This window comes from Meles meles, chromosome 16 (genome assembly GCF_922984935.1).
Source record: "Meles meles chromosome 16, mMelMel3.1 paternal haplotype, whole genome shotgun sequence".
Lineage (NCBI taxonomy): Eukaryota > Metazoa > Chordata > Mammalia > Carnivora > Mustelidae > Meles > Meles meles.
Genome location: NC_060081.1, coordinates 41844190 through 41858722, shown reverse-complemented (window position 1 = coordinate 41858722; position 14533 = coordinate 41844190). Strand labels below are relative to the sequence as shown.

The 14533-nt window shown below is 38.2% G+C and overlaps 1 protein-coding gene across 1 annotated transcript in view; it reads left to right on the top strand.

Moving 5' to 3' along the window:
- Nucleotides 1-12977, top strand: part of MACROD2 (mono-ADP ribosylhydrolase 2) — a 2072211-nt gene extending 2059234 nt beyond the window's left edge. Inside the window, exons 17-19 of the mRNA XM_045980851.1 lie at nucleotides 5811-5888; nucleotides 9016-9084; nucleotides 12898-12977. Of these exons, the coding sequence (XP_045836807.1) occupies nucleotides 5811-5888; nucleotides 9016-9077 (140 nt within the window). The 3' untranslated portion in view covers nucleotides 9078-9084; nucleotides 12898-12977. The remainder of the gene's footprint in view (nucleotides 1-5810; nucleotides 5889-9015; nucleotides 9085-12897) is intronic.
- The last annotated feature ends 1556 nt before the right edge of the window (nucleotides 12978-14533 follow it).

The window sequence follows — 14533 nt, the reverse complement described above, 5'->3', positions numbered from 1 at the left end:
TCTCCTAATATCCAAATGGCCAAAACAAATTCCATGGCCAAGTCCAATGTCAAGGGACAGTGACATAGATTTCCATGGTTGTAGAAAATAGGAAGTGAATATTTCTGAATAATTATCTAATCCACCACATTAATTGTGAGGTTGGAAGATAGATAAGGTAAAAGTTGTCAAAATAGTTCAAGAGTACCACCTTAATTTGGGTCAATATCAATCACTTTAAATCCAGACAGTCCCAGCTCTCTCTATGGCTATCATGACACCTAGGAAACTATATACTCTAAGAAATAATTATTTCCTAGAGTCATTATACTCTAAGAAATAATTATTTCTTAGAGTATAATTATTTCTTAGAGTCATTCTATTTGTTGCATGGAGTTTATTGTTAACACAAATCTCAAAAGAAAAAGTTGAAGGACCCTCCAACATCTCTCTATGTTTATGTATTAAAAATCTGGTTAACTGCATTCTATGAGCATCTGAGTATCTTTTCTTTATGATGAGTCCTGCTTAATTTATTACTTTTTATGTAATACAACTGACCTACAAAAGGTTACCATAATCAAGGATTTGAGGAGGACAGTTGCTGTTGGCAATTGAAAATGAAAAAGGTACTGAATGTCCCAGACACTTTCTATTTTAGCATCTTTCATCTCCTGCTAGGAGCCCTGAAATGTACCTCTTGTTTGTGTTCTAAGCCTTAGCAATCAAAGTGGGGGGAGGGACGGGCAAACTGGAGTAAATAAGCTATAGAGGCAATTTTTGCTTTGATCAGATTCTGTTGTCTATATGAAATGGACTCATTTCTCTGGGGCACTCAGTTGCATTGCCCAGGAGGGTCAAAGCTGATAGGATAATACCAGTTCCACATCACACACGTCAGAGTAACAAATGTCTGTCATTCCTCTCCCTCTTCCCAAATACATCACACACACACACACACACACACACACACACACACACACCCCACTCACTGCACACAGTCATATATTCATACCACATGCACATATCCTGCATACCCATGATATTAAATAAATTAATAATGTCTATCAAACATACCCTTGAGAGTCTTTGGAAACAGATCTGACAGATGATGCCTCTCTCTGCTCCTGGAATGCTGCAATATATAGAGCTACAACTTTGATTTCTGTTTTTATCTCTCTGTGTCATGGATCTCATGCTAATCTGTGCCAATATGGTGACATAACCTGAGATTTCTCATATGAATGTTTTGTATTACAAAATAGTAAGATTGGAAAGACAAAACTTATGTTCACTATTTTTTGATCTGCCTTTTGGGTTTTGCTTTCTTCAAATTCTTCCTCTGTCTCTCACCCAGTTCTTAAAAGTGTTCTTTGTCTTCATTTCCATTGAGCATTGTTTAATTGACTAGCATCCTGCCTATTAGATTAAAAAGTTATCCGTGATGCCACAGGGGTTTCTCCGTAATAACACCAAAGGGTTATTATCATTGATAGTAATGACCTTGAAAGATATTTCACGGAAGAATCAGCCACAGGTGCCTTTAAATCCCACTACAAACAACAACCCTGAAGGGAAAGTCAGGGAAGCAATGTATAGTGTCAAGTCAATTGATTTCCCTTTCAGAGTAATCATTTCTTATTAAAAAAATAATAATGAGGCGCTTGGGTGGCTCATCGTTAAGCATCTGCCTTTGGCTCAGGTCATGATCCCAGGTCCTTGGATCCAGCCCCACACAGGGCTCCCTGTTCAGCAGGAAGCCTGCTTCTCCCTCTTCCTCTCCCCCTGCTTGTGTTCCCTCTCTCTCTGTCTTTCTCTGTCAAATAAACAAAATCTTAAAAAATAATAACAATACTGTTATGTGTTAATTAGTTCTGATGATGAGACATCTGATGATGTCTCAGAGAGTTAAACAAGGAGTTAGAACATTCTGTAGTCATTTTAGTAGTGAAAAAGCCGAGGCTTCTAAATACTGAGATTTGGCAAAAGTCATTCAAAAAATTAAGTGACTAACAGAATATCTTCTTATGACACATGTGTTTGTGTCTTGCCCATTTTCTATTGGGGTCCCTGTCTCTCCTGTTATTTTGTCTATTTATTTCTTTTTATTCAGTACAGGAATCAGTAATATATATTACAAATATCTTCTTCCACTCTGTTTTATTGTTACTTTCTTAATGGTGGGTTTCCATAAATTAATGTTGATTTTAGTATTGTCCAGATTGTCATTTCAGTCTTTTCCCTGAGGGTTATTGTTCTGATTTTCCTGTGTAAGAAATGTTTGCCTAATGATGTGAAGGTCTTTTTCCAAGTTACCTTTCACACTTAGTTCTAAAATCTACCTGAAGTTAATTTTTGAGTATGGAGAAAACTATTTCTCCAGTGTAAGCAGTGCAGGTCTACTGTTTCTGTCCCTGAACAAATTATGATTCTTTTTCCCTGAAATTTTATTTCAAATTCAAATTTGAAAGACACTTTTGTTTGATATGAAATTTTGCACTGATGATCTTTCACTTAGCACTTTGAAGATGCCATCGCATTGTTTCTGCCTTCCATTATTTTTGCTGAGAAGGCATCTGGAAGTCCTGTCATTGCTATTTTGATGTATGCTAGATAATTTTACATTATTTTTTAACCTTGGCTTTCAGCAGCTTTTGAACAACTGGCCTGTATGATACTTGTTCTGCATTAATTCTGCTTGGAGATCAGAGCACTTTTAAAACAGTGGTTTGATATCCCATTAATTTGGGGAAATTAGTCATTATAGTTTAAATACTGTTTTTGCCACATTGCCACACACTGGATAGACCCTATCTCAAATGTCTACTAACTCTTTTCTATATTTGTCATCTGTATTTTATAGTTTCTTTTAATCTAGCTTTCAGTTTACTAATCCCTTCTGGCTGTGTCTGATGGCTGCCAGTGCACCTACTAAATGAATCACTTCAATTATAGTATATTTTCTAGTTCTGGAATTTACATCTGACATTTTAAATAGTGCCTAGTTATCTGATAAACTCCTTTGCCATGGATATTCTCCAAATTGGCATCTAATTCTTAAATATATTAATCACTATTTTTAAATTGTCTCTATGTTATCCAGATCTCTAACTTATCTCTACATGTTGTCTTATTCTCTTGGATTTCAGTGATTTGTTCTTGTTCTTCTGGAATGCCAGGTAATTTTTTATTGAATGCTGGACACTGTGTATGAATAATTATAGAGACAGCTTGATGCTCTGGGTGGTTTTATCTCATTTTGGAAAGGATTTATTTTTGCTTCTGACAGGCCAGTAAGAGTGAGCAGAGCACTACTATATAATCAGGAATTGAACTGATTAAAAGTTGGACTTCAGGGGGCGCCTGGGTGGCTCAGTGGATTAAGCCGCTGCCTTCGGCTCAGGTCATGATCCCAGGGTCCTGGGATCGAGCCCCACATCGGGCTCTCTGCTCAGCAGGGAGCCTGCTTCCCTTCCTCTCTCTGCCTGCCTCTCCACCTACTTGTGATCTCTGTCTGTCAAATAAATAAATAAAATCTTTAAAAAAAAAAAAAAAAAGTTGGACTTCAGTTTTTTTAAGAGCTGGCCTATATCAGGTTCATCCTTGCCCCCAGAATAGAACCCTTCAGGTGCCCCACAGAAGACTTGAGTACTTTTCTAGGCACCTCTTCCTTGGCTAGCCCTGAGCTCCAAGTTTTGCCCCACCCCACCCCCCAGGCCTCATAAGACATCTGGAGGCTCTGTTCAACTTGTTGGCACATGTGGAATATCAGACTCACCAGGTTATACCTCCTCGAGCTTGTGTGTATTGATGGCTCTTTACTGAGTAAAAATAGTTTCTTAAATAACCTCTCCAGTGTTCCTAACTGTTATTGGTAGGAGGGTTAGTCTACCTCATGATAATTCACCTTAGGCTGAAATCCCTTTCTCAGTATAATTTCAATTTGCATTTCTTTCATTATGAGCAAAGTGAATCATCTTTCATGTGATTACAGGCCATTTTTTTTTTTATGAACTGTCTTGTTAAATTTCTTGCTCAACTTTCTACCCAGTTTTTGATCTTCTTAATCTGTATTTTTAGAAGTACTTTAAAGATATTAACCCTTTCTCTATAATAAAAGGTATAAGAATTTTCCTTCAATTTATAGTATTTTTCTTCTAAACATTTCTTATGGTATTTTTTCCATCCAAAAATTTATTGTTTATATGAAATCAAATATTTCCGTTTCTCCCCAATTCTGTTTTGAAGCATAATTAACCAAGATTTCCTGCTCCGAGCCTTAAAGAAATCCATCAGTGATTTCTTCTGTAATTGTGCCTAGAGGAATGTGTTGATGAGAAATTGAAAATGGTCCACTTTTTAGAATTAGTGGAGTGAGAAAGAATATGATATGGTTTTAAGTCCAGTTGGGAGGTTCGAGTTTTCTTTCCCTTTCCCAACCTCATCCTCAGTAACTAAAGAAACAACTTATGGGCACAGTTACTTTCCCTTGAAGGCTTGAGATCTATTGGTCATTTCTTTTCTTCTGTTATCCTTTTCCTGATTTCTCTCATCTACCTTCATTTCATCAATGTTACTTCTACATTGACATTTCGCAAATACCCACATGCCTATTCACAGTTCGCTTCCTCAGGATTGGATGCAAAAGCTTGTTTGGCATCTCCACTTATATGGCCCTGCCCTTCAGGCTTCAAATCTAAACTGGCTTTCTTCACTTCCCTCCACTCTGCTTGTTTTGTATGTCTTCAAGTACTGACCTTCCTACCATCCATCCACCAGGGTTCAGAGATTGGTCATCTTTGAGTCATACTTCATGACTCTCAGCTTCAGTACATCATTAGCAGAAGGAAAGTTCTATCTTTGAGGATCTCTTCCTTTGAAGAGATTATAAACTGGACCTGCTTCTTAGTCACCAACAGGCACACCAAGTTTAACATACTCTGAGCTCAATACGTACTCACGTAATGAAAATGCACCCAACCTTATGCTTTAAAAAAGTATAGAAATAATATCAATTTTGAAATTATAGATTGCCAGACCTTTACCTGTATCTCTATTTCTAAATGCCCCTGGCCTTCAAGTTGTGAAAATGTAATAGGTATTTAACTACGAGGGAAGATACTGTCGTTCTTTAGGCTATCTGGAAAATTTCTCACAATAAGAAAAAACAACCCACTTACTACTACCTTTAAGCATGTTCTATAGCTTCAGCCACAGCAAATGGATGACACACTGTGCAAAATAGAGATCAATCACAACAGAAATTAATAAAGACGTGGTTCTCTGCAATTAAAAATGGCAGCATCTGAGAATGTCTCCTAGGAAGGCATCTAAGCCGTTCATTTTGTGTTTGAACAAAAAAAAAACCTCACTGCCAGGAAGATAAATCTTTCAGCTTTTAGGCATGCCCAAGGCAAAACAGCTTTTCTTTTCTCCCTTTTCTCTTCAAAGGTTAAGCTACACAAACTTACACACACACACACGCACATGCACATCCACACGTACCCACACACACACATTCCCTAAATTTAAATTGTAGGTTGTTCTGATTAAACCAAGTTTCCCTGCTTTCATGCTACCAGATTTTTAATTTGAGAAATTGTGTATGTATGTATGTATGTGATTATCTCACAAATTAAAGAGAATTTGGATGACAGCGCTAAAGAATTCAGGCAACTCAACCCACTGTTTCCTCCCTTAACCTTTTCTGCAAAAGAAGTTGAATCCCAGGAGTATTTTTAAATTTAAGAGGGCAATGGAGGGTGACAGAACAATTGGCAGTCAGGCTGTTCTAATTCTCTATTAATCAAGGACTATCTTCTTTCTTTCAGCTCAAGGCGAGGACACACCTAGAGTTCCTGTGCAAAGCGAAGGGTCTGGCTACACAGAAAACTCTCCAAGTCCCGATGGTAAAGTTCTGAGCTATTTGAACTCATGCAAACTACAAATCTGACACATTTTCTGTGTGTAATCTAGGATTAAAGGAGCTATCTATTCTATGAAGCAACATATTCAGTTAGAACAAGGTAAAGTTCAAAAACCATGTTCTCCTAGGAACTAATAAAATTGGCAGCCTCTAAAAAAACTGATGCTAGCTGTTTTATAACACTATGTACCTCACTTGTTAATCACACCTCATAATACGGAGGCCATAGTGGGTAATACGAAGGGTAAACTAGTTTGAAGTCCAGCTGGTGAACTTGATGGGATTATCTCTTACTTCCTCAAGAAGCACTTGCCCAAAGTTATCCCTGTTCTATAGGGACTCCTGGAAACCTTCAGGAGAGCCCTGACTTGAGTTTGGGCTAAGATCATCTTGGACCTTCATCATTTTACCTCACTATATCACTTCAGATGGCTTGGCCAAAAACACAGTGGATCTTTAAAATCACCTTAGAAGTCAGTTTACAAAAATCTGTCTTTATTCACATCTCATTTTGAAGGTATCTGAATACTCTGAGCCTGAGAAATATTAATATACCGCCCCCACCCCGTATAATGATTCTGGGAATGCTTTGAAATATTACTTGGTTTAAAAAAAACAATTATTTCTGAATATATGATTTAATAAATATTTGATTCCACTGGCCCCCAAAGCTCAAGAGAACCAAAATTGGTTGGTTATCAACTGTTCATATATACCTTGCTGTTTGGTTCATTTTAGCCAAAGGAAAAAAAGCGAATTACTTTGAATTAATAATGACCTTGGGAAAAATTTGACTGGTAAAAGCTACTGGTGAATTTACTTGGTGGTTTTAAATAGAGTTTTCTGTACTAGGTATTCCACCCTGCTATAAGCTTTTCATCACCTGAATTTCCTCCCTTAATCATAAGCCCTTCCATACAAACCGATTTTTTTTTTCACTCATGGGTTGCATTACCTAGAAGAAAAATGTTTTTCAACCTCAGATCCATTAAAGGCTACCACATGTTAGTCATGCTCAGTTGAACAAAACCTGCCGCAGCCTGGTTGTGATATTATTGTGACCTGGTTCTTAACCAGTTCTCTGCAAAACGTGTTTTGAACAATGGCAGGCCCATACGATGCTCATTGAGTAAAAGGGAAGGAAACATGGAAAATACTAAGATTTAGTCCTCTCTTTGAGATTCTCCATATATATTTCAGGCTCTCAGAAAGCTCAGCTGTGAAGAAATTTATCAACATGGTTTACCATTGCTTTTCCCAAACTTATTTGATCATGGGATGCTATTTATTAATAGGTTTCAGAATGAGCGACCCTTGAGTTGGAAGAAGAAACAGAGAAGGGATGCTCTCCTATATTTGATTCTGCAGGCTCCTTCACTGAGATGGGTGACCTTCCAGTAATTTCGTAGACCAGGCTGGAAAGCACATGTATTATTCTCCTTATACAGGGAGCATTGCTGCATCTGGCCAGTTTACACCTGGAGTTTAGAAAAAGCTCACACATCATTAGAAACCCAGGATAGTTTGCAGGTGGAACGGAGTCCTGCTTTTAAAACCTTCCTCCCTGAGAAAAAGTTGGGTGGTATGCCCTTCAATGTCACTCCCTCTTTCAAGCCTCTTTGGAGTGTGAAAACCAGCATCTGCCACTATTTTCCTTTAATCAAATTTTCCTGTTTGAGAAAAAGAGCTTTGGATTGTTGATTCTATGCACATAAATGAAGACTACCCGAACAAGAACAGAGGTTACTTATTCAGGTATGATAGCTAGGGCGACGGCCATTATCCTTTGTGTTGGTGGGCTCAAATGCAGGCAGGGATGTGGGAACCTTTATAGTTAAGACATGGCTTCAGGCACCCTCTGACTCAAGGTTGCTGGCATGGGAAGGCTGGATTTGAGCAACCTAGAAGTGGGAGACCGGTTTGGGAACATATCCGGCTTTCCCTGTTTGGTCCCACATTGGAATCACAGGGCAAACTCTAGTGAATCCAGCAGACATTGTCCAAGTCCTGACAATCCTAAACTGATTGCTACAGAGGATGTGGTCGGGTTGCCCAGGATGGTAGCCACAAAGGTTTTTCGTAAGTTACATTGTTATATATGGTCTGACCATTGTTCCATTTGTATATTGTCTCTCCATTTATAATATGCGCTTTGATGCTTTTTTTTTATAGAAGTGTTGTAAGTTTCACTTTTTATTTTTTTATTTTTTTTTTAAGATTTATTTATTTGACAGACAGAGATCACAAGTAGGCAGAGTGGCAGGCAGAGAGAGAGAGAGAGAGGAGGAAGCAGGCTCCCAGCTAAGCAGAGAGCCCGATGCGGGGCTCGATCCCAGGACCCTGGGATCATGACCTGAGCTTGAAGGCAGAGGCTTTAACTCACTGAGCCACCCAGGTGCCCCTGCGCTTTGATGCTTTTAAAGTATCCATCTAATTGAACCTACTGACCGTTGAAAATTTCCAGAGTGACTGCTATGCCTGCTCTGGAATACTTCTGAACAAGGACATTAATTATGCATTCTATTTTTATGCAAATACTCACATAGACCAATACACACAGTTAAAGTAAAAGCACCTGTTTTACCGTCATGGTGTGATCCGGTTAGATGTTTTGTTTTTCTATCACAGGGCATCCACTGCTGCTGAGTCCACTGGAAAGTTTAGAGAATCTGTTTTGAAATTCAGATTTGAAAACCTAGCAAACCAAACAGGCCTATCGATGTTGTCATTTCAGAGAGAGCTGCTTACCTCTCTACATGGCAACAATCTGTTTTGCTTTGTTTTCTTGTTATTTTCTTAGACATCTACTAAGGCCTTTGGATTTACTTCAGGATGGTAATCAATACACCCAAAATGCCCACCCAAAAATCTGATATAAAACAACAACTCAGCTTCTACAGTTCATTAAGAAGTAATCCTGCCCTCCCTGGCCCCTGCTGGTAAAAATCTACAAGACTTAGTCCCCAAATCTTGAATGAATGAAAATGAACTGAAAAGAAGTGTAAGATAGGAGATCAGTAATGTAACAACTCACAGGCCATTTTAATGTGTTCAAGAGATTTGGGTTTAACAAAGACTTAACCTTTTTTTGTTTTCCTTTCTGGTTACAGTTGAAATGAATAGTCAGGTTGACAGTGTAAATGACCCAACAGAGAGTCAGCAAGAAGATTAACTAATAGGTAAGTTGCCCCTGTAGTGGGATTTTCAATTGATTAAACCAGCCATGGGAAGTGTTTGTAAATGGCATATTGGATTTCCCTCAGTTCTGCCAAGTCCTACAGTGTGGCTCGAGCTAAACTTTAAAAATCCTTATACCAAATGACACAGTGGAAGGAGCCAAGATAACCCCAAGAAGCCTACCATCCTTTGAGGGGAAAAGATCAGCCACAGCATATTCAGATGTGCATTTCCCTGGTTTTCTGAGTTTTGACAACAGGAGAAAAATGTTTCCATCCATCTAACCTCCTGGCCTCCTGGAGGGATGAAATTATTTCAGCAACCACAAGCTGATTCTGAAGCATTGCTTTTCTAGAAGCTACCTGCTGTGTTGTTTAGTATATCTGTTTTGAAATCTCTACCCTAGAGAATGTAGAAAGGCACTTGGTGTGTTGAGGCAGAAAGAAGCCTGACTCGTGTCCTAATCTGTCACACCATGACCTGTGGACCTGTGTGTCTGAACAGGGTTTATTGAGTTAAATGAGCCTTAGGGAACTCCCCAAGAAAATCATAGGCTGGGGTCAGATCACGTTTAAGAGTTTTTCCAAACCAACATTCTAAATCTCTTAGCAGAGACTGAAATTTATCTAAAATGAGGAATAGTCTATAACCCCTTTCCATATCTTGAGGGCTGGTGAGAAGCATTAGAGAAGTCAAGCTCACTATTCTGATTCTTAGCTGAAAATACTAACTGGGAAACATCCTAACTGGGATTCACCACATCAATGGTGGGTCATCCAGTGTAAAACACAATTGTGCTAGCACCATTGCCTCTCAGGACCTTCTTGCACTCCCTCCATCCTCGTGGTAGGTCTCTGTACTCACCCAAAAGGCCATGTTGCACCAGACTCTTGAGTTCCAGCATCACAGCAGAACAAAGTTTGATAATATATGAAAGTAGACAACTGTCCTTCCCATCATAGTCTTGAACATCATTTAAAACTTAGATATAATAGCATCTGTGTAACACACATATAATATAGGACTGCTAAAAGAAATAAAAGTCATACAAATATGGTCTTATGAACATTTCTTTTTTTTTCCTAAACCTTGTTCATGTATTCAGAATTATCCTGCTAAGCTGCAGAAATGATATAGTAGAGAAGTTTCCATTAAAAAGTAATGAAGTGAGACTAAACCTGAACAATTTAAATGCAAGTTCCTCAGTGTTGCCTTACCTTCTGCCCTTTGTTGCCAACAAACTATAGACTTCTTGTCTAGAATTTTTCTTACAGATACTATGATTTTCCTGTGTGATCAATATCTAAAAAAGTACTCAGATAAATATTTCCTTGGTTAATGTCAAAGTATTTTCCATGACCATAAACACGAATACATTTACCCAAATGAATACATTGTCAAAACTTAAAAGTTCAAGATTACTTTGAGGAAACTCAATTCCAGGAAGGAGAAATGACTTGCACAGGGTCACTTGGATGATCAATGGAAATTCAAACACTCCCAGGACAAAATTATTTGCTCACACCATACTGCTCCCTAAACAATAGTGAGTTGTAGTGACAAACCCAGTTGTCACAGAGAACAGTATGACCCAAGGAACTTTAGTGATTCCTACAAAAATATTCACACAGCTGAATTTATAGAGGTTATGTGGAAGTTCAAAAGAAGGAACCTTTAGTTCTGTGCATCACACCTTAAAGGAAATTAAAGAAATACAGTGAAAACAAATTAGAATTACGAAGTTCCAAGATATAATGCAAGAAAATTTAGTGTTGTATAATTTATAATTGTAAAAAGTCAGTAATCATAAATGACAAAAGGGAATGACTCAGTGAGTCAACAGAACACTCTACAAATGTAAAATTAATTTCTCAACAAGTATCTGACATCATGTGAAGGTAGTTTAGAGAAACATAGTTCTAGAGAAACATGGCAGTCCCAAGTGTGGCGGTTACCAAGGTACACTTTAAGAGGCTTTGTAACTTCCATTTTTACATTCTCAGAATGCTTGCTTTTGGAATCCAACCATCCTGTAAGAAGCTCACCTCTACTATAGAATGAGGAAGACTCCATGGAGAGAGATTCTGGAAACTGAGAGGCCATTTTGGGTGTTTTGGCCCCAGTGGATACCACCTGGTGCAGATAAACTGCCCAGCTGACTCCAAGCCTATAGGAACGTGAAAAATGATAAACCATTTTGTTTTCAGCCACTAAGTTTTGGGATGGTTTGTGAAGTAGCAACAGGTAACTGGAAAGGTGGGGTGGAAAAAAAAAAGAAGATAATAACTGCCATTTTTCAGGAAAAAAAGAAATGTTTGCTCTTCACATACCCTTTCTTTAAAAGCTACTAAAGGATGCACAATAGTAAGAAGAAAACTGAATCTAGAGGAAAGTGGTAAGGTGCAGGAAACAACTGTCAAGCCAAGGAAAATGGTAAACACAAAGGCAAATCAAAATATATTTTGATTATAAATTTATAATAATAATTAGTGGGTGGCTAAAAGCAGGGTAAAACAAAATTACTACTTATGTGCTTTCTATAATACACAAAATAATACTAAATACTTTCTATTATGTGTGTTGTGAATATATGTTTGTGTAAAAATATAAAAACATGCAAGATGATCCACACTTATCAGGGTTTGGTAATCTCTGGGAAGGAAGAGAAATAGTTTTAATCTACCGATAAATTAAATTAATTTATCTGTAAATACTTTAATTTACCTATAGTCTTTTATTTTTGAAAAGTAAAATAAAGATCACAAGGAAATTTGAAAAATATTAGCACCTATTAAATCTGGAAAGGGAATATATTCTAGGTATGTTATACTGTTTGTAGATTTATGTTTGCAATTTTCATTTTTAAAATTAAAATTTATAATTGTATATGTATAAGAAATTCTGAAAAATACCTTAAAGAAATATTCCATAATATTAACTGCAGAAGTTATCATCAATGGAGGGAGTATGTAGGATTTTTTTTCTTCTCGTCTACTTTTGTCCATTTTAAATAGACACACACACACACACCTCAAAGAGTACTTTAAAGATTCATAGGAACACCAGAGAGAAAATTAACTCAGAAATCATCTGCTTCAGTTCTTCTGTATAGACACGTAGTAATTTATGGTGTTAGAAATCAGATCATTTGCTGGTTCCAGCAGGAGCTAATAGTTGGAAAGTGAACTTTTGAGGTAATGGCAATGTTTTATATCTTGATAGTGGTGTGGGTTAAATGAATGCCTTTGTTCATAGACTAAGGTAGGCTTAAGATCTGTCCATTTCCTTCTATGTGGATTATACCACATCTTCTAAAATCTAAAAGGATAAAGACTATCTAAGACACAGTGTCTTCTCCCAAGTGGGGAACACAGCAGAGACTTAATAAGACCTCAAAGTGGTGGGACAGCCATCAATGACTTCTGCAGGTCAGCATTATGCAAATTGTCACCATTATTCCTGTGTCGAGCCCTGGAAACCAGAGTGTGTGAATGGACCCTAGAAAGGAGGACTTACCAATCCAAGATTAGGTTTTTCAAAGAATACTTTGAAGAGTTGAGTTAATCACCCCCATCAGTGGAAACAAGTCATCAATGTAGCATACATTTATTAGCTGTGATTTATATGCTCTTTAAAGATACCCTGTGCCAGCAATTACAGCTCCAATATCCAAAGCTCTTTGATAGAGAGATATTCCTAGGCTTGTTTGAGGGGTACGAAACATTTAAATGACTGTGTTAAAAAGATATTCCTTGTTAAATCTACGAAATCTATGATCTTTCATCTAACAAATGGTTTCTCCTTGTCTTTGCCAGGGGCACAAGATGAAGCAAAGGAACAAAGAAATGGAAGTCAATCGTGGTCCTAGGCATTGCAGGCCTCTCCTGGCCCTTGGGGGGTGGGTATAGGAAGATAGGAGTGCAAGCTGCGGAGGAGGGGGGAGAAGTCTCATGGAAGGACAGGGAATCCTTTGCTCTAATTTCTCCAGCTGCTTTATGTTCTGTATACCTGCAGGAAAAAAGAAAGATAAAAAAAAAAAAAAAAGAAAAAAGTTTCCTTGAACTTGGCAAAGGGCCCCACGTCAATGCGTCTTTCAGGCACTATCCCTGTAATTTCTGTTTTTTTCTCTCGCACGACTTTTCCCAGAGTCACAGTGGCACAGTTTAACACTCATAGGTGTATCCTGGTCCCTGTCTGCTTTCTTGATTATGTCACAAAGCTGGTTGATACAGTGGTTTCTTCAAAGAAAGAGACAGAAGATGATTCTTGGTGCACTGCAGGCTAAATTTCAGGAATCCTCAAGCCCAAGATCCGTATAATCCACAAAGGAGGCAGGAGAGAAAATGGGCAAAATGCTCAGAAATCACTTGGAAAAAGGTCAGGACAATGAATTGAAAATGGCATTATATTCAGGGATTCCCAAGGTACAATTCTGTTTCATGTGGTTAATGAAGAACATGGAAGGAGGATTTCATCCAGGGCAGAATATAGAGGCGTTACCCTAAAGGCACGGCCCCCCTACAGCCAGTGGGGACTTTCCAATTCCCAGCCAGGACTGCAGGTGCATTCTTTGACCCTGACCTTCCGCAGATCTCCCCAGGTTCATGAGGTCTTTACTGTGTGCTTCGGCATAGAGCCCACCGAGTGAGATGTGACTCTTTGGGACACAGTTGGAAGGGATGACACTCTTCGAGGTGTTTTAGTTGAGAGAGGGGGGCTGCTGCATTTAGAATCCAAACATATGCCTATGAATATTAAAAGTTCTACTTAAAATCTCTCGTTATATATACACTTTTCATAAAAGAACCTCTTGTCTTTACCCAAGGTTTGAGGGCCCACAGACAGATTCTCATTTGAAGTTAGAGGCAATTGGAGGTCTTGCTTGCAGTTCTGGCTTGCTTTTAAATAGTCTGCTTTGTTTGTGCCAAATCCAAAACTACTTTGATAGCTTATCCCCACTCCCAGAAATCCCTTGATTATGGCATTGAAGGGGAGCAGCAGCATTACTAAGCCAAGATTCCAGTAGTACAATGGGCACAGGGGATGAGTGGCCAAGGAAGAAGTCAGAAGTTGTCACACATGTCTATCCCAGAGACGACATCAGTAGCGACCCACACTAGGCAAGATGCCTGCTTCCCACAGCTTCCCTAGGTTCTAAGAACAGTCTATTTTTTTCTGAGGAAACTGATATCGCTTCTTGCGTATCTTGTCAAATCCACCTTCCTTATAAGGTCTTTAGAACTGTGAGTTATTTATATATATAAATATATAAATATATTTTTTAGTGGAGGGAGAACAGTAATGGATCAAATTGGGTATTTCTAAAATCAAAGGGTGTTCTGTTTTCTAAATATTCCACGGACTTCTTCAGTTTTGCTCTTTCCTCTATGGAAAATCCACCTTCTTCTCTTTCTATGAATTTTGTTTCAGCCCTTTTGGAATTTGTTGCCC